At 38.2% G+C, this 22,701-nt stretch overlaps 1 protein-coding gene across 3 annotated transcripts; it reads right to left on the bottom strand.

The window, feature by feature from the left end:
* Positions 1-6,479: 6,479 nt before the first annotated feature.
* On the bottom strand, positions 6,480-19,646 carry rhbdd1 (rhomboid domain containing 1). 3 transcript variants are annotated; one of them, XM_049467036.1, is made up of 8 exons: positions 19,252-19,643; positions 14,601-14,753; positions 13,638-13,917; positions 11,537-11,669; positions 11,350-11,438; positions 9,675-9,731; positions 9,342-9,553; positions 6,480-7,908 (listed from the first exon to the last, which is right to left on the bottom strand). In XM_049467036.1, exons 2-8 carry the CDS (start codon positions 14,751-14,753, stop codon positions 7,723-7,725), a joined length of 1,110 nt encoding a protein of 369 aa, XP_049322993.1. In that variant the 5' UTR covers positions 19,252-19,643; the 3' UTR covers positions 6,480-7,722. The 3 variants fall into 3 exon arrangements, with proteins under 3 accessions (XP_049322993.1, XP_049322994.1, XP_022532520.1); XM_022676799.2 differs by having other exon boundaries at positions 7,708-7,908; positions 9,350-9,553; positions 19,252-19,626; XM_049467037.1 differs by lacking the exon at positions 9,675-9,731 and having other exon boundaries at positions 19,252-19,646.
* Positions 19,647-22,701: the final 3,055 nt, after the last annotated feature.

Here is a 22,701-nt window from a genome sequence, read left to right as displayed (position 1 = left end):
CATTTCAGACAGAACATCATCAAATTCGTTGATGACACAACTGTAGTTGGCCTCATCAGCAAGAACGACGAGTCAGCATAAAGACAGGAGGTGCAGTGGCTGACGGACTGGTGCAGAACCAACAACCTAAACGTGGATAAAACCAAAAAGATGGTTGTTAACTTCAGGAGAGTTTTAGGTGTTCACCACCCGCTGAACATCAACGGCTCTGCTGTGGAAATTGTGAAGAACACCAACTTCCTCAGTGTTCACATTGCAGAGAACCTCACCTGGTCCCTTAACACCAGCTCAATAACAGAAAAAGCTCAGCAGCGCCTCTACTTCCTGCGGAGACTGAGGGAAGCACATCTTCCACCTCCCACCCTCACCATGTTCTACAGAGGGACTGTAGAAAGCATCCTGAGCACCTGCATTACCGTCTGGTTTGGAAAATGCAACACCTCAGACCGCAAGACCCTACAGTGGATAGTGCGGACAGCTGAGAAGATCATCTGAGTCTCTCTACCCTCCATCACCGAGATCTACCATCTACACCACACGCTGCATCCATAAACCACCAGCATCATGGACGACCCCACCCATCCCTCACACGGACTCTTCGCTCTGATGCCGTCCGGCAGAAGATACAGGAGCACCCGAGCCTCCACTACCAGACTCTGCAACAGCTTTATCCACCAGGCAGTCAGACTCCTCAACGCACAGAGAAAGAGCTAAACCCCTCCCCCCCACCCCACTTTCACACAGAACTAAACGGAACCCCCCACCACCACCCTTTACAAACACAAAGACTGTACTTTACCCACGCACACACCCATTCAGCACACAGAGACTGAAATGTCTTTTTACCCATCAGCAATATTTGCTGCACTCTCAAAAAACTATAAACTCTCTACCTCAGTAACTGCTGTGATTATATATGTTCTATATGTTACAGTATGTTACACATCTTTGCACCTTATCCTCACTATACACATTACTATTCCGTATCAGTACTGCACTGTCCTGTCTTTTAAATTGTCTCGTCTTTTGTATTTATTGTTATTTAGTGTTATAGTTTTGATGATTTTAAGATAAATAGCAATATTGATAATAAATCCCTTATAAACAAAATACTAAGTCATACACTTCGAAGGTGAGACTGACAGATATTTTGGGGTTTATATTATGAAAGGCGGGTTTTAGACTGACTTTGGGCTGGATATTTTTGTTAGACTTGGCAACCTTGTATAAGCCTGCTTTTCTCGGTTATAGAGATACAGTACAGTGGTGTTGTTAAAGACCATTTTTTACTATTTATCCATGTCATGTAAAACGCAGACCACAAGACAACCACTTCACCCAGACTCTTATTAATAACATAACTACACTGTAAAAAAAATGAGGCATTAAAGAAGAACATTATGTCAACGTATTTTTCCCCAAAATATTTAAGTTGATAGATAAAACCAACTAAATATAGGTCTAAATAAAGAGCTATGATTTGTTTTAAATAATTCTAACAATATAGAAAGATCCATTAAAAACGTTGCCTTATTTTATTTTTTGCCTTTGTATTTCTTAAAATATAAGCCTGCATACATACCACTCAAATTAAACAATTCTCTGACTTTAAATAACCCCTGCATTTCTTTTTATTAAGATAAAAAAACCTATCACTGTTCTGCCTTTTTTAATGAATGCATTATTTTATTCATTTTCTAGAGTAACTTTTTAGAGTAGAGCTTTTTTTAGCAGTCAGATGCTTCCACCTAGTGGCTATTTTACTAACAGGAACGGCACCAATTGTAGCCCAGCACACTTCCTGTGTTGTTTTTGCAGCGAGGGTCATGTTTTCTCAGTCTGCAGTGTTTCTCTCTGGGAATCCTTCTCAATTTGTTAAGTTGTGGACATTATACTGCATGTATGTTGCAGAATCTTCAATTAAAAACAAGAAAAGTAAGCCTTGTGGAGTAATTTGAAGACCAAACTTTCGGTCTAGTCCTGCAAACTCTTCTGAACGCAGTAGGAGGGCACCGTAATCACAGCTCTTAACATTTGTTGAGAAGCAGAGCATTAATAATTAACCAACAAAATGTCAGTAAAAATAGCTTGTCAGGTTATACTCAGTTATCACTTTTTATACCATTTATGAACAAATATTATAAAACATGCTTAGCTAAGGTCTCAACAATGTCTATCCAGGGTAGATGGGCAGCTACCAAACAACATAGCCAGCTAATTCTAACAGCTGTCTATGTATTTCTACAATTACACTCATACAGCATTATTTGGCATTGATGTAAGATGTACTCACTGTAAAATGGTGCACGTTTCACTGCATGTCTGGATTTAAAGCAAAGCTTTATTCATTTAAACTGATTTAAAGTTGTATCAACTCAGTTCACCAATGTTTCTCTGAACTTTAGAAAAATAAAGTAGATTTTAACGAGCTTGTTTAGTTCAGTTTATAATTCAAACTATACATTCAATAAACCTAAAATATATTTAGAAACAACATTAAAGTAATTTTATTTTTTTGCATTTTATGTAACATTTTAAGTATTCACTTTGACTCAGAATCTCTTTTTACAGTGCATCTTGTTAATCTAATGGCTAGCTCTGTCTCTTGTGACTGTACTGCATCAAACCAATCAACGAGCATACTTATCAAGGTTTTTTTTTTTCAAACAAATAAACTTATAATCTTCTTACTCTCTTCTTACTAATTAGCTTAAATTACATTTGCTGAACTATCTGTATATTTGAAATGATTTTTAATTTTGCAAAACAAAAAAAGAATTTCAGAAAATAACATTCTGTGAAAAATGTTAAAGCTACCTTGTTCACTAAATGCAAGTGAGATTTACTGACATCTTGTTTAACTAGTCTAACACGATTGAGTAACTTAAAGTGTAAAATAAAACTTGTGGCTAAGGTTAGCTCTGCAGATCATTTTTAAGATCAATGTTCGGTTTATATGAATCTCTCGTTGACAGTCATGTTGGATAATTTAAAGAAATAAAATTAGAGAAACAGAAGTAGATGAAGCTGAGAGAGGATAACTTACCTGAGACTCTTGTTTGGATTAAACATCATCTGTTAACGGCACTGATAAATACCCCCTGATTACAACAAGCTGGAATCCAGCCTCATATTGTTACCCGGACATTACAGATACTGTCTTATTTACAGCACAATTTCTTACCGGTAGCCTAGCCTTCAGTTCCCCCGCCGCGAGACGCCTCCTTGTGTCAAGAGAGCGTGCGCAGCTTGCAGCTATCGATTATTTTAGTAATTAAGTACTTTACTGAAAAATCAATTCGATTAACCGAGTAAATCGGATAAAACATAAAATAAGAGATTTCATAAAATAAGAAATTTTCAATTGGTTTAATTTTTAAATTCACAGCATACATTTCCACATTGCAAGCACAAATACAAATAAATAAAACACAAAATAGACATAAATACCACAAGTAATCATTTAATAATTCATATTATTTTTTAATTAAGTTTAATTATTTAAACTTAGGATTTCTTGTAAGTATTAAATATAGGACATTAATCAATAATAAAGACATAAACATTGGCTTTATGTTGTGCATCTTAGCTTCTCAACAGCAAAGACAGCAGATCTGCCAGTGTTGGATAAGCTGTCAGTGGATTTTCCTTCTTGGATGTTTTCGGGAATACCTGTGGATTTTTTTTTTTTTACACAGATCTAATAATTGACTAAGACTAAAAGACATAATACAGTAAGTTCATGGCCGTGCATTCCTGCCAGAGTAACTTTAATGTATCAGTTTATAAACTCCACAGCGTTGTGTTTACTGATTAAAAAAAGACTGTATTAAGTCTAGAACTTGTCTCCTTTGTAATAAACTAACCACACACACAGACAGTATTAATAATACTCTGTCACTATGTTAGTTAGGTACATTAATGTTAATCTCATTGATTTATTATAAATTAAATTTATCTGCTCTCCACTCTAAAAACCCTGCCTCCTCCACCTGCTTCCTGTGCGTGGGTGACGTTTCACATTAAATGTCCCCGCTAAAATCCGTGCTCTGCATTTTAAAATTCATTGAACGATTCCTCGAGGCACAGAAAATACATCAATACATTTTTTGAATCGAGTAGCTCAAATTACTCGCGTAATCGTTTCACCCCTTAATAAACGCAAAAACAATCAATTCCAGTCATGAATAAAGGAAATAAACCTTTTACTGATGCAGGATGACTGTCTAAATGTTATATAAACCATATCAAGATCATGTATACTGTGAAGCATACATGATATGCATGTGATATATGATATATTTATAACCATTTGGTGTAATAATTCTTAATATGAGAGTTTTTAGAGATTTTGGATTCTTACATTCGCCTCCCATTAAACCAGGATTAATATATTACACATCTTGTCTGTAATCACAACAACTTTAGAATTTGTTCTAGAATAAAGCCGAAATATTTGTTCATTTTCATGATCATTTTTTATAGTCCTGAAGTACTGCAGAAGGTGGACTGCAGGACATTCTGCTGTTTTAACGAGAGAAGATTACCCTGCTGCCCTGTCTGGGTTTCTGTGTTCTATAGCCTGACTAAACTAAAACAACGTGTGGATGTGATGCTATAGCATTAGCTACTTTTGAAGATGGGAATCAGACAAACACACAACATTAGCATTTTATAAAGTAAAGAGAACGAAAATAAAGCTTACTGAAGAATACCTTCAGCACAGCGCTTAACACAAATTATACCACAGTTAGTTCTGACCCTGAAATGTGATTGGCTGAAAGGCATTCTATGGGTGCCATTATCAGCAAGTAATGCACTGTAACCGAAGCGCTCCATGTATTGCTCCGCCACATACAGGTAGACTAGTGTATTATTGCTCAAACAAACATCACCGTTACTTCACCTGTCAGTGACCTATAGACATCAGATCATTTAAATTAAGATCAGTTTAATTAAGAACCATTAAGGATTCAAGGATATTTTATTGTCATTCGCATCACATGTGGTACACAAGGTGGAACGAAATTGTGATCTCACGATCCAGTTTACACACAAGAGCTGTTATTAAAATAGATATATAGATAAAATAAAGAATGCAATAAAATAGAATATACAAAATAGATAAAGATAAATACCCGAACAAATAAAAAATAAATAGAGAGAGTAGACAGGTAGCAGCAAAGTCCAGAGTTCAAGTTTGCTATAGCAGCATGATATGGAATTAGAGCAGATAAAGTGTCTCAGTGCGGGGAAAGTGACAGTGTTTGTAAACAGTATTTTGTCCTTGTGTCAGTTCAGTGTGTTGTTAGGTGGAGTTTAAGAGTCTTACAGCTTCCGGAATGAAGCTGTTTCTGAGTCTGGTTGTTTTGCACTTGATGTTCCGCAGCCTCCGGCCTGAGGGGAGTGGGACAAAAAGTGTGCGTGCTGGGTGGGATGCAGGTGGCCCTTTTCCTGCATCTGGAGGTGTAGATGTCTGTGGTGCTGGGGAGGCTTACTCCAACAATCCTCTGTGCAGCCTTCACCACCCTCTGCAGAGCTTTCCTGTCTGCAGCAGAGCAGCTTCCATGACACACGCTGATGCTGGAGCACACAACCCTCTCCACCACACACCCCTCACTGGAGTCTCCCTCAATCACACAGCGCAAAAGTTTATCCAACTCGGTTAATAAAATGAAAATACCCAATGAGAGTACTTGTAAATCACTGTAGTACAGTTTAACAGTGTCTTAGCTCAGATATTTCTTCTTAAAAAGGGATTATTATCTCCAGCTCCGTGCAGTACACACACACATGCTGGAAGAGAGCAGAGTGGAGAGAGAGGGAAAAAGTGGGAGGGATCTGCAGACTCCACGGAATGGCTTAACTACAGAAAGCTTATTTTAACAGGGTTACACCACTTTACTGTACACAACACAAGCCTTATGTTCACCATGACCTTTATCACCAACAAGCTCTACAATACAGTTATTATATTCACTAATACCACTTACAACTTTACTGTACACAACACAAGCCTTATGTTCATAGTGTCCAGATGCTCCGCCCACTTCTGTACTGGTCAGATGAGTCAGTAATCCAAGGTTCATGCAACGTGTTTTCAGCAACAAGTCCAAAAGCCAGGGTTTGTCGTTGTATCTGTGATGCAGCTTTAATGCTGAAAGTACACATGCTGCCTTCAAGATCACACTTTTTCCAGTGATGTTCAGGCATTTTTTTCACAAGACAAAACTACATTCTGTACTCATTACAAAAGACGTGTTTGCAGAAAGAATGAGACAAAATACCTTAAACACTTCATCACTGTGTTGCAGGCCTGAAATGTAGTAATTGATTGTGTTTTTATTAAAACCTTTGCTTATATTAACGTAGTTGTCTTCTTACAGTTAATTTATTTAATTATTTTAGTTCATTTCCTTTGATCCACACTCCTCACAAGAGTAATCCAGGAATTAAACATACAAATAAAAACAAATCAATCGTCTTTAAAACAAAGGATTTATTTTTTTCTGTTTACAAAAATACTTTTTATAATATCAAAGAATGATTAAATAGTATCAAAGATTTGCAAATTTACAATCCAAATTCCTCTTTACTCCTACACTCTCACAGTGTTAACTATAGAACACCTTAAAGACTGCATTCAGAAGCCAGAGAAGTTAGGATGGCACTTAGAATGGCTTGATCAACATAAGCTTTGTTAAAAGAGGATTCATTTTACCTGGGGAGCTGGGCGAGATTTGTTTGGTTCATATGAATGCACCATGATAGTATTTTTACAGACTGTATGCTCTGCAGTCTGTAAAGATTCTGGCAAATCGATGTGCGATTAAAAAAATATAATAAAAAAAAATATATATCCAGTTTTTCACAAATAATGTTGGTTGTTCATGTCTGCCAAAACACTTCTGGCAGCTTAAAGCGACCCTGTAGTGTAGCCGATTGCCTACACCTTATTATTATTATTATAATAATTATTAACAATATAAGCACATTATTAACATGTAGCTGGAAAATATGTCATGATAGATTTTCACGATACATAGCTCTCGATCTGATATCTGATACTGTGATTCTGCAAGACAAATTTTAGTCTTTTAGTAAAAAGTTTAGAGCCCCTAAGCTTCAATAAATATATCCATATTTGACATATTTGATACAATATATCAATATATTGTCCCACCCCTAGTTATTATATTGGTTTTCATCACATTGTTTTGGAAGACAATCGAGTAGTCACTCCCATCTACATCTACATTTACAGATGTCCTGTAATTAAATTACACTATACCTCACTCCCCAGGTAAAACTAGTGCTGTCTGTATAGGGCTATACATTCACAGACAATCCTCGCTTCGTAAACATATTTAATACACCAGGAATACCACATTCACAGCAGATCAGTAAAGTGAAATAAGATGAACAAATGACCTGAATGCATTTGATAAGTTTCTTGAATATAAAATACCTCAATTATATAATTTTAACAAATACAGACACAGTTAGAAAAAGGCACTACTTCTAAATTTAAAAGTCACCAAATGCATTAAGCTAACAAAACGTGAGTAGCTGAGCTAAGACTTTTAATTTATCAACAGAAATGAGCAAAATAATTAATACGCAAACATTTCATATTAAATGTAATTAAAATGTAATATTGCTGATGGACATTAAAGTCACGTCATTCTTTGGTCTTGGACTTGACCCTTAGAAAATGAGCCTTTAACCTTTAGACCGGTTATATCCAGCCTTCTTTAACCCTGCAAGCATTTCAGCGTCAATTCCATGTGTTGGTTTCACCAGCTCCTCATCTGTCAAACCTCTGGAGTCTGCGCCTTCGCATTTCTTCCAAAGGTGGGTCAGAACTGAGATTAAACCCATAAGAAGGTCTGGTTTGGCGTGAGCCCCCTAGAGAACACATACAACTGAGTCAGTGCAAACAGTAAGAAATGCCAGGTTTAGGCCAGCAGGTGGCAGCAGATACAAACTTATAGGCTTTAAACTAAGTAAACACTACTGAACTCTATTAAATGGTGTTTTCTTTTTAGTAAATTCCTGTAGAACAGATAAATCACCAAAATAAACTACTGTATAGTTAAAAACTATTGATTGAAGCATCTAAACCTTTTTGACTTTTCCTTGCCCCATGGAACCTGAAGAACACCACACTGACCTGTTGGGTTTGTGTGCAGGGTCTTCGGCATTAATTGTGAATTTTAGCCAGAGTTGTCATGGCCAGTGTTCAAACTTACTCACAAAATAGCACCTTATACTAGTATGAGCATTCCTAAGCAGTCACTTGAGGTAACACTTTATGGTACATACTGCTATCCCATGACTTTTGTCATGCCAGTGAGATATATACACTCCCTGGCCAAGAAATAGGTCACCACCTGAATTAAACTAAGCAAATAGGTAAGAGCTTCCCATTGGATAATTACTGCAGAGGTGATTATGTTTGAGCTGGCAACCCTAACTGATGCAGCGAAAAGCTTCTCAGTTGATAAACAGTCATGTTGAGGGACTCATCCTGTGGCCGTAGAAAAGATGTTCATCTGTTTTAGTAAAACTGTTCAATTACTGGCATACATCAAGCAGAGAATAGAAGAGTGTTGTTCAAACAACAAAAATTGGGTTAAGAACTATCCAACGCTTTATTAAAAACTGGAAGGACACTGATGGAACATCATCTTCTAGGAAGGAATGCAGTGAGGAGAAAAAAATCTTGAATGATTATGATTGGCGATCGCTTTAAACGTTTTTTTAAACGTGAAATAGTAGAAAAACAACACTAGAACTAGTGAAAGTATAAAGTAATAGTGAAAGTAAGAGCATTTCCACACACACACAAATAGCTGTTTACTTTCACTTATCAGTGAGGCAAACCAGCAAAACCAGCTTTGCTCAGGAGCTCTGACAGAGCTTTGATCTGTGTTTGCTGCAGTTGGTCTGCAGGTTTAGGTTCAGCAACAGTATGTGCTGAAAGAATGAGGTCAGCTGACTACCTGAATATACTGAATATAGACCAGGTTATTCCATCAATGGATTTTTTTTCCCTGATGGCACGGCCATATTATAAGATGACAGTGCCAGCATTTATGGTGATGGAATTGTGAAAGAGTGTTTCAGGGAGCATGAGATCATCATTTTCACACATGGATTGTTCACCACAGAGTCCAGACCTTAACCTCATTGAGAATCTTTGCAATGATCTTGGGAAAAAAATTATGCAACTCTGGACAGAATTAAACAACCTTTTTTGGCCAGAAAGTGTATAGAAATAATGTAACAACTAGTAAGTGGTTTCCTGAAAGTTGATGCTCTATTTTACCCACAATCACCTGCTCACCTTGGTCCTGAAGGCTGGCCCTGATGGCTGCGTCGTACTGCTCCTCTTCTGATAGTCCGGCTGTGTACGTGTGCTGAGGTGGAGCTGACGTGCTGTTATAGTTAGAGTTATTGTGCTCCCTGTAGGAGGTGCTGGAGTTATAGGGGTTCTGTCTGTAATTAGATGAATTCTCTGGGGGGGGTGACCTTCCATATCCACTGTAGCCTGCAGACCACAAATAAACACATCAAATAGTGCACAAAGACAAAAATCAGACTACAACACGCCTTTAAACAATATAAATAATACAATGATCAATAGTCTGGGTTTTCCAGGGACTGCTTACCTGATGAGTTAAAGTGTGTGTTCGGCCTGCTATAAGGCCCACTCGAACTCACAAAATCTGAGACACCAAAAAAGAAGAACTTGGTTAGTCTAAAGTAGAAAAGAAGACAAGTAGCAATCCTCATAGATCATCATATCATGCATGAGATTAATTTAAAATGGTCCCAGGAGAATTCCCCAAAGTACTTTTTATATTAAATGCAGTTTTTAAAAATGGACAGATTAATGATCTTGGGGTCAATACCAGTCTTTTTCAGCATTATAAACAGATACAGATATCAGAAACAGGTTGGGAGCAGGGCTAATATTCCACATTATATTACAGGCAAACTTGTTAATGGATCACTGTGCAGGGATTTTGTAACGTAGGATTAGGCCGTTAAGTGTGACGCAAACGGCCAGCCTCGGCAAGGTTTAGGTCAATTTATGCCACTGCATCTGCCCTTTATGCAGCTGGTCCTTGCCCCGAGACTCCGCAGTCTCCTCCCTGATGGCAGCAGGATGAAGAAGCTGTGTAGTGGGTGGGAGGGATCTCCTGCCAGACGGAGGGCTTTCCGTGTGAGGCGGGAGCTGTACAGGTCCTGAAGGGAGGGGAGAGAGGTGCCAACAATCTTCTCAGCTGCTCTCACGATGCGCTGGAGGGTCCTGCGGCAGGATGCTGTACAGGCCCCGTACCACACGGTGAAACAGCTGGTCAGGATGCTCTCGATGGCTCCTCTGTAGAAGGTGGTCATGATGGGGGTGGGGGCTCTAGCTCTTCTCAGCTTGCGGAGAAAGTAGAGACGCTGATTTGCCTTCCTGGCCAGTGATGCTGAGTTTGTGCTCCAGGAGAGGTCCTCTGTGACGTGCACACCCAGGAACTTGGTGCTTCTCACCCTCTCCACAGCAGTGTGCTGTGTGTGAGTTCTCCTGAAGTCCACAACAATCTCCTTGGTCTTCTCTGTGTTCAGAGAGAGATTATTGTGTTTGCACCAGGAGGCCAGGCGGCTCACCTCGCTCCTGTAGTGTGACTCATCGTTGTTGCTGATGAGACCCACCACCGTCGTGTCATCCGCAAACTTGACGAAGAGGTTGGAGGTGTGTGCTGGTGTGCAATTGTGGGTCAGCAGAGTGAACAGAAGGGGGCTCAGCACACATCCTTGGGGAGCCCCTGTGTTCAGTGTGGTGATGCTGGATGTGTTGCTGCCAACCCGCACTGCCTGTGGTCTTCCAGTCAGGAAGTCTAACAGCCAGTTGCACAGTGAAGTGCTCAGCCCCAGACTGTCCAGTTTGTGTATGAGCTGTTGGGGGACGATTGTGTTGAATGCTGAGCTGAAGTCAAAAAACAGCATTCTGACGTAGGTGTTCTTCTTGTCTAGGTGTGTGAGGGCTGAGTGGAGAACAGTGGAGATGGCATCATCGATCCTTTAAAACTTGAGTAATCTGCCCAAATTTTCCGTTAACCTGATCAGATCAGGGATGTTACTAGTCAAGATGCTAACAGCAGAGATGCTAACAGACGGCCTTTAGAGAGCTGTAGCATGTTATCCACAATGCTAAAACACCGCCTCAGCAAGTGGACATAAGCAATGCTTACAATCACAGCAGCCAATAATGAGACAGGAGCTCTCTTTACAAAAACAACAAAGGGGTAAACAAGGAGAAACATGCACACCATAAAGCCCACACTGTCCCACCTGCACACGTCATCATCAGTTTCCTGAGGGGGCCAGACGTGTACAGCAGCCCAACCAGGATACCAGACAGATGACCCACAAACGATGTCCTGCAGACAGACACAGAGACAGAGAGAGAATCTGCATAAAAACCATGTCCTCTATGATGGATTTATGTATTTGGGTGTTTGGGGGGCTGAAATCTTACCCTGGGTTCATGATGTGAATCAGAACAAGCTCCACCCAGCAGGAGTAGCGATTGGCTACAGGCAGCCCCATGATGTAGTTCACGCCACCCGGATTATAATGATTATTCACCACTTTTAACCCGAAGAGTACACCTGAAATGAATGATGATAAAGCAGCATTTTACTACAGAATTATTTAATGTAAACTTCAAATATAGCAGAGCACTTTCAGTCTGACCAGCAATCAACTGTGCTTCATGTTCCCCTTTACCCAAAATGAAGCAAACCAGCAAAGACATGCTTGGTGTTTTTTTAGTTTGATACAGGAGCTCCACAGCCCTCCTAACTAAGAGTTAACTAGCACTATGCTAACTGAATATTGCCTCTACATCAGGGGAGAGCTTGAATCCAAGTAAATCTCTAGATATTTAATGGGACACATTAATATACCACCATATCCAGATGATTTAGATGAGTAAAAGAGGCTCCATCTTTAATGACATGCCATTGGTCAAAGGACAGCAGCAGGTAACCTGATCATGGAATGATACTTTAGTAGCTTGTAAACAAGTCGTGAAGTGCTATCTTTGACTGTTTGTTTGTTTGGGTTTTGTGCCATATCAGCAACATGTTGGCAATTTTATGGCATCGACAGTGTTCATGACTTGAGCATCACAGACTTAAATCAGTGTCTTCATATGAAAGACTTCCAGAAAATTAATTATTTTTAGCTGGTGGTATCTTTTCACACAGTTCTTTCATATTTGTAACCCTATAAAAGTTATTTCTGGTGGTTAAAAGTGCAGGGCAGTCTACTAAAATATGTTTAATAGTTTGAGGAGTATGAAGTGCTATCTAGTAAGTGAGGTTAAAAACACTGGTCAGTATGTTCACAGCAAAGATGAAACCCTCAGCAGCCAGAGTCTGAGAGAGCACAAATAGCCAAGCTCTCCCTGGATGGGTACAGTATGTGGCACTTTCTCTCCTTATGACTTCCATTGTGATGCTGGTCAGTACAGGTGTCTGTTAGCTGATGTTTCAGAACTGGGGATCTGGCACTTTCCTACAAGCATGCTGTGATGTTGCCTAGTGATTCTGCATTGGTGGAAGGTGACAGCCGGACTTTACATGTTTCAAAGGAGGCATGTGCTCGTCTTTATTCTCCTAGTGGGAGGGTGAGTTTGATGGTTTAGCTGGTGTACCAGCATGATAAACCTGAACAAGCTAGTGAATATTCCAACCAAGCGTGCTGACAAGCCTGAGCAAAGCGGTTAACAGGCGGTAGGGTTGGGACAGAATTTAATATATCAATATATTGTATCATTTTTAATATATTATTGGTGCGGTGAATCAAATATGGATTTATTATTGAAAGGTAGGTGCTCTATACTCCATAAGACTCGCTGTACACTTTTAGAATTTGACTTCCTGAAGTTACTGCTTCATTACTCCACGTGGTGGCACTAATCAAATGAAAAGGGTAAACCTGTGGTGAAGAATATTGATGGTCAAATTCTACAAGACTCCAATAAACCAATTCCAGTAGTTTAGTTCCAGTAATTTTAACCCAATTTCAGTATTTTAACCTCTTTAGTAACTCAGATGTAGTAAAGTATCGTAGACAATTGTCTTCTAATATATCTAGTATCACAGAATCACAGTATTGTGATATCACTGTTTTCATGGGAAATGTATCATGATAATATTGTATTGTGGGATGCTCTGTGATTCCCACCACAATAATTACCAGCAGCTGTACTGTACGCTGTGTGGAGTGGTTGGTTATGCCTTGTACAGTACCCTAGTTCCTAAGATTTAGAGGAGCTTTTTCTTGCCTCCGCGCTCACTGGGGGTTCTGTATTCTGTATTTGTATGTTTAATGTTTTGTCGGATTCTCTGTCCTGCGATCACATTTCTGTAAAGCTGCTCTGTGACAACATCAGTTGTACAAAGCGCTATACAAAAAAAAAGTTTTTATTTGATTCGACTTCATTATCAATTTACATGCTGCTATCCTGTGATGTTTGATATGTCAGTGTATAGGATGGGCTGCATATGTAGGTGAAGGGAATTTGCATATTTGGACAATGTGGTTTTAATACATATATATACATAATTTACCTGAGAATCCTACAGCACACTGCATGCTGAAGGACGGATCATCAGTCAGCTCTGTGAGTCCCGCCTCCAAGAGCAGGTAGACCACTCCAGTGAGCAGAGAGAAAACAGACAGCAGGTAAGCAAACCAGGCTCCGCCCAACCTGCGCTCCAGTTTAATCCCTTTCCAGAGTAAGGACACCATGTTGAAATAGAGGTGCCAGTCATCTGCATGATGAAACGGGGACAGAAGGAGCCGATACCAGTCTCCATGCCAGTACGCCTGCTGCACGCTTACACACGTCTGGAACACATTCAAACACACACACAGTTAAACACATACCTTTTATTGGTAAACCCATTGGTTACTTAAGCAGCTAAGCTCTTAACTAGGGGTGTGGAGCACAGGGCATCTCATGATACAATATTATCACATATGTTCCCGATGAAAGTGCTGATATATTATCACGATATTGTGCTTCTCCGACAGTCGATATATGACAAAACAATTCTCTATCATACTTTATGGCATCTGTGATACTAAAAAGATAAAATACTCCTAAATACATTAAATACCATGAATTATGGAAATGAATTTATTGGTTTTATTTTCACAGAATTTAACAACCAACAATCTTTACCGTAGGTTTACTTTTGTAACTTTAGTAAGTCCAATTTAATGGCAAGTCTTAGGGAGTTTAGAGCCCCTATGTTTCAATAAATATATTGGTGTTTGACGCCAAGCACCTATAATATATTGCAAATTAAAACAATATGATATATAGAGATACTGGTTTTTAGAGCCATTGAGAGGAATCTTTATTTAATCAATTAATCAAAAAAAATAAAAAAACACTTTTAGTGCATACCTCCTTTTTCAACTGCCACCAACGCTAAATCACAAGGCAGCATCAAAACCTGCTTGGAGGAAAGCACTGAATCCTACCCACCCAGAAACACAAAGTTTGAATAACTCTCAGACTTTACCAGAAGGAGGGGCTTTACAGGAAACAGGAAGAGGTAGACGTTGAGGCCGAGTGTGGCTAAAGTGACGGGAGGGATGTTGTCTATGCCGAGCTGAAACACCTGTGAGGCCAGCAGCAGCAGGCCCAGGTTAGAGCCTCGCTGTCTGTTCCGCATCTGTAACACACGAGCACAACCACACACCCCAAGATTATAATACTATACAGTAAAAATACACATACCTGGGCGCCGAGTGGTCCAGCGGTCTAAAGCGCTGCCACTATGAGCAGGAGGTCGCAGGTTCGAACCCCAGCTAGATGGCGCTCTCTCCCCACATCACTCCTAGGGTAATGTCTGCAGCACAGGGCGTCTGTGTGCTGATGTACCGGAGCCGAACCGCTGTGCTTTCCTCCAAGGGCGCTGGCTGCTCGGCAATGCTGCATCAGCAGCAGCTCGAAAAGAAGCGGTGTCTGACTTCACATGTATCGGAGGAAGCATGTGTTAGTCTTCACCCTCCTGGTGTGTTGCGGCATCACTAGTGATAGGGGGAGTCCTAATGAGTGGGTTGGGTAATTGGCCGTGTAAATTGGGGAGAAAATGGGAAAAATTAGAAATAAAATTATAAAAAAAAAAAAAAATACACATACCTCTCTGAAACATCACTGACCAATAATGAGCCAGCAGGCAGATAAGCGAGAGGTAATTCTTATTAACATGGAATGGTATGATCCACTTTAGGGGTGCCTGAAATCATATCACAATATTCTTCCAGGCACACAGATACTGCATTGGTTTTGTAGTATTTAACATTGTATGTAAGAAGTATATTTAAATGTTTTGAAGTCTTACCCCACCAATACCCCCCGTAATTTGCACCCTAAGGATTACGGCACAAATGCTAGCCTACCAAGACGTGTCTGTACACCTAAACTAACAGCCTAGGTAAGAGAAGCTAATTAGAGAAGCAGCCAAGAGGTCCATGGTCACTCTGGAGAAGCTGCGCATTGGCAGTACACCATCAAAATGTACAGTGTGCAAAAAATCAGCTCTTCAGGAACAATCTCTGGTATATGTAGCTGATATATGTGGAGCACCCATTGCAACTGAAACTCACTGATGATATAAGAGGGAGCCAACCCATTTATTGCTTAAAAATAGATTGGATTCTGAATTAAAGTGGATGCTAATGTTGCTGTAATATGATATATAGTATAATTATGATTTAATTATGAATTATGATACTTTTTTGTACCAAAAAAGAAGTTAAGAGTGGCTAAGTTAAGTTAAGTTGAGTGGCTAAGTTTGGACCAGCTGTAGCTGCATGGGAGGATAACATAACTAATATAACTTATATTAGCTGCATGTGAGGTTTGCCCCCAGTAGCAGTGGTAGGTCATTGCGATTATTTCTCAGATAAAAGAAACTGTTTTTGATCATGAAACACAAGTACAAAATCTATACAACTTTGGTTTCAGATCACCTCACTGAAACTTTTGAGAAACACATGATATGACAAAAATCAGAATCGCTTAATTAACAGAGAGAATAAGAGACATACTCCACATTTAATGTTTTGTCCTTGTGAAATATTCAGACATACAGTATTTTTCACACAATAAGGTAATAAGTATTTTTAAGGTATTAAGTATTTTTCATTTTCTCAAAAATCGACAGTGCACCTTATAATCCAGTGAGCCTTATGTTTGAATTGAACCAGTCAGGTTGTAAGGAGCAGTAAAGCCACTCCACACTAAGTGCTAGCTCTTTCGCCACAGCACTGCAGCACTAGCTTTGTTGTTTTTCGGACTGTAGACTGCACGTTTACTGTGTGAAAACAAGTGGGACTTGCCCTGGCTTACCAGAACACTCAGGGTTCCTCAGTGTAGCACTGTCAGGCAGCATTTAGTATCTCTAGCGGATAGCCACTAATGCTAATGGGTAGTAGAAATCTGGAAATCTAAGCTAACTGTAAATAAATGGAAGTGCTTTAGTCACTCAAATAAAACAGTTTTCAGGACACAAATCTGTGTAAATCAACATCCAGTACTCGTTTGAGTTTGAAAGTAAATGTTTTTTTTTTATTATTTTTGCTTACACGGCGACACCCCTGTTCCTTACTAGTGTCCCATAATCCGGTGTAGTGTGCCTTATAATACAATGTGCCTTATAGTGCGAAAAATAAAGTACATTATGTAAACACAGTGGTTGAAATGCTTTCTTAGGATGTAATTTATTCTTGTCAGCTTTGGTTCAGTTAAGTGTGTGTGTCATAAGTCATCTTTTACTGTTCGGTTGCAAATATGTCATATAAACACAAAGCAAACCAGGACTAAAATCTAACGATGTATCGTTGTCTTGCCTTTTCTAGATCAAGAGAACCAAATACAAGTATAAATCCTTTCTAGAGCTAACTAACAACCCAGTGAAGTTCTGATGAACTCCTGCAGATCACTCATGCTCTAAACATTCAGAAAACAAAGAGAACAGAGATAACACACACACACACACAGCTGGATGTGTGGGTACGAAAATGTAGAGAATGCACTGACAGAGCAATTCTGAAACCACAGAATGTGAAAAAGAGAGTACACAAGGGTCAGACCTAATAACCTTCACACACACACACACACACACACACACACAAAGCCATAAGTAGTTTTTATTACCTTATTAACAACCTTAAAACCCCTCAACATTACACTAACATATTAATAATAACAATAATAACATGGATAGAATAACATTTAGAAAAAATCCTATTTTGTTTTTGTTTGACTATTTGTTTGCAATATGAATATGCAGCGTCTTCTGCATCGCTTGTCTGATACACAGACAATTCTAGCTGGCCACAATCATAACCCCCCACTGCACTGCCTTCTATGATGTATTCCTGGCACACATGTGACACTGTAGATGGAGGAAAGCTAAAGATCCATCTGTGCTCAACCATACTCACAGGATAACACCTCACAACTTCATGATCAAGGTACATACTGCTGTGCCTTGATTTTTGGCATGGCAATGTGCTGAACTTCTCCTTATGTTAATTATTGTGCTGTGCTCGATAATATAATTTGCATAATACTTTATTTATATGCAGATCAAACACAGATCAACAACATTAAAACCAGCTCCTTATACATTACACTGGTATATGAATTCTGTGTTCCTTGTATCTGTTTTTTTTTCCCAGCATCCCAACATTAATCTTAGATTTTTTTGTATTAATCCTTTGATTAATTTAAAGAATTATGCTGAAATAGTGTCGAAAAGCCTACACAATTTTTATTGCATTTGGTTAAATCCAGCCTCATCCAGGTTTATGTTTTACTTTATTCCAGTTCCATTGTGTTACATTCCAAAATTTACAACATAACTAATGAATTACATTCATTATTATTATGCTCAAGATACAGTTATGCATCAGATATTCTCCAAAGTGACAGAGAAAAACTGTAAATACATATTCTGATCATTTAGAATTAGTACAGATACTTTACATTAAAACAAAATACCAATTACTCATGCAATGAGAAAAAATGAAATCCTGAAGAAAAAGATGCATCAAGATGCTTAATAATCGTTTTATGAAAACAACACCAAATTTAGGGTGCCTAGAGATTCCCACCCTCTACTACAGACCAGTGGTTTGTATATATAAAATATAAATATATCACTTCTGAAAGTGAATATATCCTTCTCAGAATGGAGAATATAATATAAACAAATTTAATATTTTATCTGCATTAATTAGGACAGAGCAGAACAAAGACAAACAGACCTGGGCTTTCCATTTGTGATTAAATATGCAATTAAATCTACGTGAAAAAGGTGGAGCTGAGGTCCTGAAATGACAGGAAAACATAATAAAATGTGTAAAGGAAAGCACAAGTGCTGACAAGAACTCGGCAGTATGTATTATGATACAAGGGTTGTAATTCAATACCCAATGCTGTGATACTGTAAACTGGGCAACATATTGGGAATGTTTATGTTTCAAATTTAAACATATAAAAACACAGTATCGTTTTTATTAAATCTGAGTAAAACAAAAGTTTACTTTTTATCCAGTCAAAACAGTGGAATGTATACAGTACACAGACAAAGAGACGGACACAGAGACAGGACACAGAGAGACGGACAGCGAGACAGGACACAAACAGAGAGATGGACAGAGAGACAGAATACAGACAGAGAGATGAACAGAGAGGGAGAGACAGACAGAGAAAGAGACACAGGACACAGACAGAGAGACAGACAAAGAGGCAGGACACAAATAATTAGAGTGAGACAGACAGAGAGACAGGATACAGAATACAGACAGAGATACAGACAGAAAGACAGGATACAGACAGAGAGACAGGATACACACAGAAATACAGACAGAGAGACAGGATACAGACAGAGAGACGGGATACAGACAGAAATACAGACAGAGAGACAGGATACAGACACAAAGAGAGATAGAAAGAGAGAGACACTGATGAGCACAAGTGACTAGACGATGTGCAGGTTGAACAACTGGTTTTGAGAAATTAAAAAGTTATGGAAACACATAACACAGAGAGAGAGAGACACAGTGAGGGACAGACACACAGAGAGACAGACACAGAGAGAGACAGACACAGTGAGGGACAGACACACAGAGACAGAGAGAGAGATAGACCTTTGTTACCTCTGTATGAATGAAGAGCAGGTGATCGTGGTGAAGCTGTGCTGCTGATCTGTTGCTGAAGTTCTCCTCAGTTCTTAAACCTGCAGCTGATCCAGTCTTTATCCAGAATCCAGTAATTAAATCTCACAGGACCAGGCGAGCAGCGGGTCAGTAGCAGCAGGTGAGGCAGTGTGTATAGAGGAGTACAGGGGTGAATAGAGGTGTTATGGCGGTGTTTATAAGCTGCTGCTCCTGCAGATGTTTCTCAGAGTTTCATCACTAACGTTACACCCGGAAGAACACACACAGACCCGCGGGTCACGTGACCCCCGGCGCAGTTTGTTTTTTAGTTGTATTTAATTTTGAGCGCTCTATAAACCTGTATTAAACATTTTATGGTTAATTATAAACAACAGTTTAGTGCTCTTTCTTAAAAAAATGTAAGTATTTAAAAAATGTGCAGGTTCAGATACAGAGATGGAATTCACCACGTCTGCGTGACCTGGCAACCCCTCCCTCAGCCGAGTTCTTATTTTTTCGGAAAGTATCCGAGCAAATTTGATCAGAATATGAGTGTTCTTGCTTAGAACGTGTGAAAACGTGTTTAAAATCTGTTTTAAAAAATGTGCACTGAATTACACATGCAGAACTCACCACGTCAGTGTGACCTGGCAACCCCTCCTCACTATCTCAGTGTGTGTGTATATCCGAGTTTATTAATAGTTATATTATTCTTTTTTATTTTATTGTTTTTTATTTAATAAGTAAAAAGTAGTTGTATGTTTTTTTTACCACATAATGGTGTTCATGCTTAAAAAATAGATGTAGTTTAAATATATATAAATATTTTGTAAATGTGCAGATTTAGTTATATGGAGTATCGGGAATTTTATAGCATAACCTGGCAACCCGTCCTAAAGCTGACTCAGTTGTTAACTTTTCTAGAGGGATGACTCTACAGTTCTGCGTTTTATTAATTTTACTTTGAATGCTTTTTATTTCTTTTTTTACTGAAATGCCTAACAAACTATTTTCAGTAGTGTAATATCTCAGCTTAGAAAAAAAAAATGTAGCTTTCTGTCTACAGTTCTGGAACTCTCCAGCATGACCTGGCAACCCCTCCCTACACTGACTCAGTTTTAAATCTTTCTAGAAGGATGACTCTCAGTATTATTAATACAATTGTACAATATTAATGTTTTATGGACAAAAATGACAGTTTATATATATAACTCTGGTACCAATGTAAAAAAAAAAATATATAAAACTTGTTTAAATACATAATTCACCAATGTACATTTGATTGACTATATCAACTATTTTTTGTTTTAAAAAGAGACACTCAAATGTATTAAACATACAGAAAATAAATACATGGGCATGACTTTCTTTATGTAAAATCCGTGTCAGATATACTGTTTTAAATATATGTAATTTGCACTGCATTATATAAATGTTCATTTATTCTGGCCCTTTTTATACATTCATAAATGTGTTTTATGAAAAAAAAAATACATATATTTCTTTGAGAATGAAAAAAGCAGTATTGTCACTTTTGGTGGTTAATGCTGGAATTGTTGATTGAGTTTGATTTGATACTGGGTTTATTTAAACAGGTCTAAGTGGGATCTTACTCTGTTTTCAGGAACTACCAGGAGCAAGTTTAAAAAGCTTATACATATTATTCCTGCATACAAACATCTGGGCCTTTTTTCATTAAAAAATCTTTATTATCGTTTATTCCTGTAGAAGGGTTAAAATATTTAGCAATCTTAATTCAACAACAAACATGGAATCTAAGTTCAAAATAGTGACACTTGCTGCATAAATGTAATCAACTGGGTTAATTTAAACAGGTCTATATGGAATCTCATTCTGTTTTTAGGAACTACCAGGAGATAGTTAGTTAGCTTGGATTATATACACATTTTATTATTTTATACAAATATCTGGGCCTTTTTCAGTAAAAAAATATATTTATTTTCATTTATTCCAGTGACAGGGTTGAAATGATTAGCAATCTCCATGCAACAACTTACATTGGTACAAAATTAGTTTTAATAAAGAAACGAATACACAGACATTTTACAGTTTATTTGCCACAACCCAATACTGTAGAATAAATATAAGATAACACAATTTTATACAGTATTATCAAACATGAATCAACAATGTTGGAACTGGAAAATAGACTAAATAATTGTCTATATTGTACATTTATTTTATCTATAATTTTAATATTAATAATTAATTATAATATTATAATTTTGATTTATGTATAATGTACACTACTGACTGTAGAAACTTCGCACTAGATCTTAAGCAGTTTGAACTGTTTGTCTCTACACTCTTCCTCCAGATTCTGGTCTCTTCATTTCCAAATGAAATGTAAAATTTACTGATGATCAGTGATGGTTTGTACAGTCATGTCATCTGCTGGTGTTGATCCACTGTTTTATCAAGTTCAAAGTCAGTGCAGAGTTTTCCCACAAAATCTTACAGCACTTCATGCTTCCCTCTGCTGACAACTTTTATGAAGATGCAGACTTTATTATTCACACTGCCAAATTGATCTTATATAATATTCAAATTTTCTGAGAGACTTTTGAGATTTTTGAGTTTTCATTGACTGTAAATCACTCTGTGTGTAATACATCTATAAAATATATAGGCTTCACATTTTAAACTGATTTACTGAAATAAAGTAACTTCTTAATGTTATTTAATATTTTTGAGAGAAACTAGTATAGAGTGTGTATCATATTCATTCATATTCATAGTAGAGAGAGACAAAGGGGTTTTCTCAGTTACTTCAGACGGGTGCGGGACACTGAGAGATAAGGTTCAGCACACCTAGCTGATTTACCTGCTCTAACACAACTAATAAACCTGGCAGCACAAATCTGCACCTCCACAGATCATACTGTAGTCTATGACTCTCAGTGGGATATCACATGAAAGTGTTTAGTTTGGGTGAATTTTAAACAGAGGGGTGATTTATTTTGGGTCTGGGTTTGTTGGATGCAGTAGAGTCCACAGGCTGTTTAAAGCTCTTACTCTCACTGGACAAATTTTAGCAAGTAAAAGGACCTTTACTTACCTTTTAACTTTTACCTTTAAGGGAAAAAGGTGATGTTATGTGGTGCTCTCCACTTAGTTTGTGGTGCTCACCCCTTAGTTTGTGCTGCTCACCACTTAGTGTCTGGTGCTTAGTATGTGGTGCTCACTACTTATTTTCTGGTGCTTATGTCATTTTAGAGGCTCTGTATTCTACTTTATCGTGGAACTGTTATTTACACTGTTACAGATCTTAATGATGTTTTCAGAAACAAAAATTTAGTTTATTTTATTTACACTAGATGAGAATAATGAGAAAGAATGTGTGTGTGTGTGAGAGAGAGAGTGTTTGAGCAGATGGGGTAAAAAAAAGGTTTAAGTGGAGCTCGGGGAGTCTCAGTGTGAGTAAAACGG

This window comes from Astyanax mexicanus, chromosome 18, assembly GCF_023375975.1.
Source record: "Astyanax mexicanus isolate ESR-SI-001 chromosome 18, AstMex3_surface, whole genome shotgun sequence".
NCBI lineage: Eukaryota > Metazoa > Chordata > Actinopteri > Characiformes > Acestrorhamphidae > Astyanax > Astyanax mexicanus.
Note: the sequence above shows the minus strand (reverse complement) of the source record. Positions and strands in the feature narration are given on the sequence as shown.

Bases quoted from the DNA above. Each gene is read 5' to 3' on its own strand.
- rhbdd1 (XM_049467036.1), bottom strand. From the start codon at position 14,753: ATGCGGAACAGACAGCGAGGCTCTAACCTGGGCCTGCTGCTGCTGGCC. The intron at 13,918-14,600 runs GTAAAGTCTGAG...AATGTGTTCCAG, and splicing joins CTGTAAAGCCCCTCCTTCTG to ACGTGTGTAAGCGTGCAGCA. The intron at 7,909-9,341 runs GTGATTGTGGGT...TGTGTTCTCTAG, and splicing joins TTCAGGACCAAGGTGAGCAG to GGGGCTCACGCCAAACCAGA.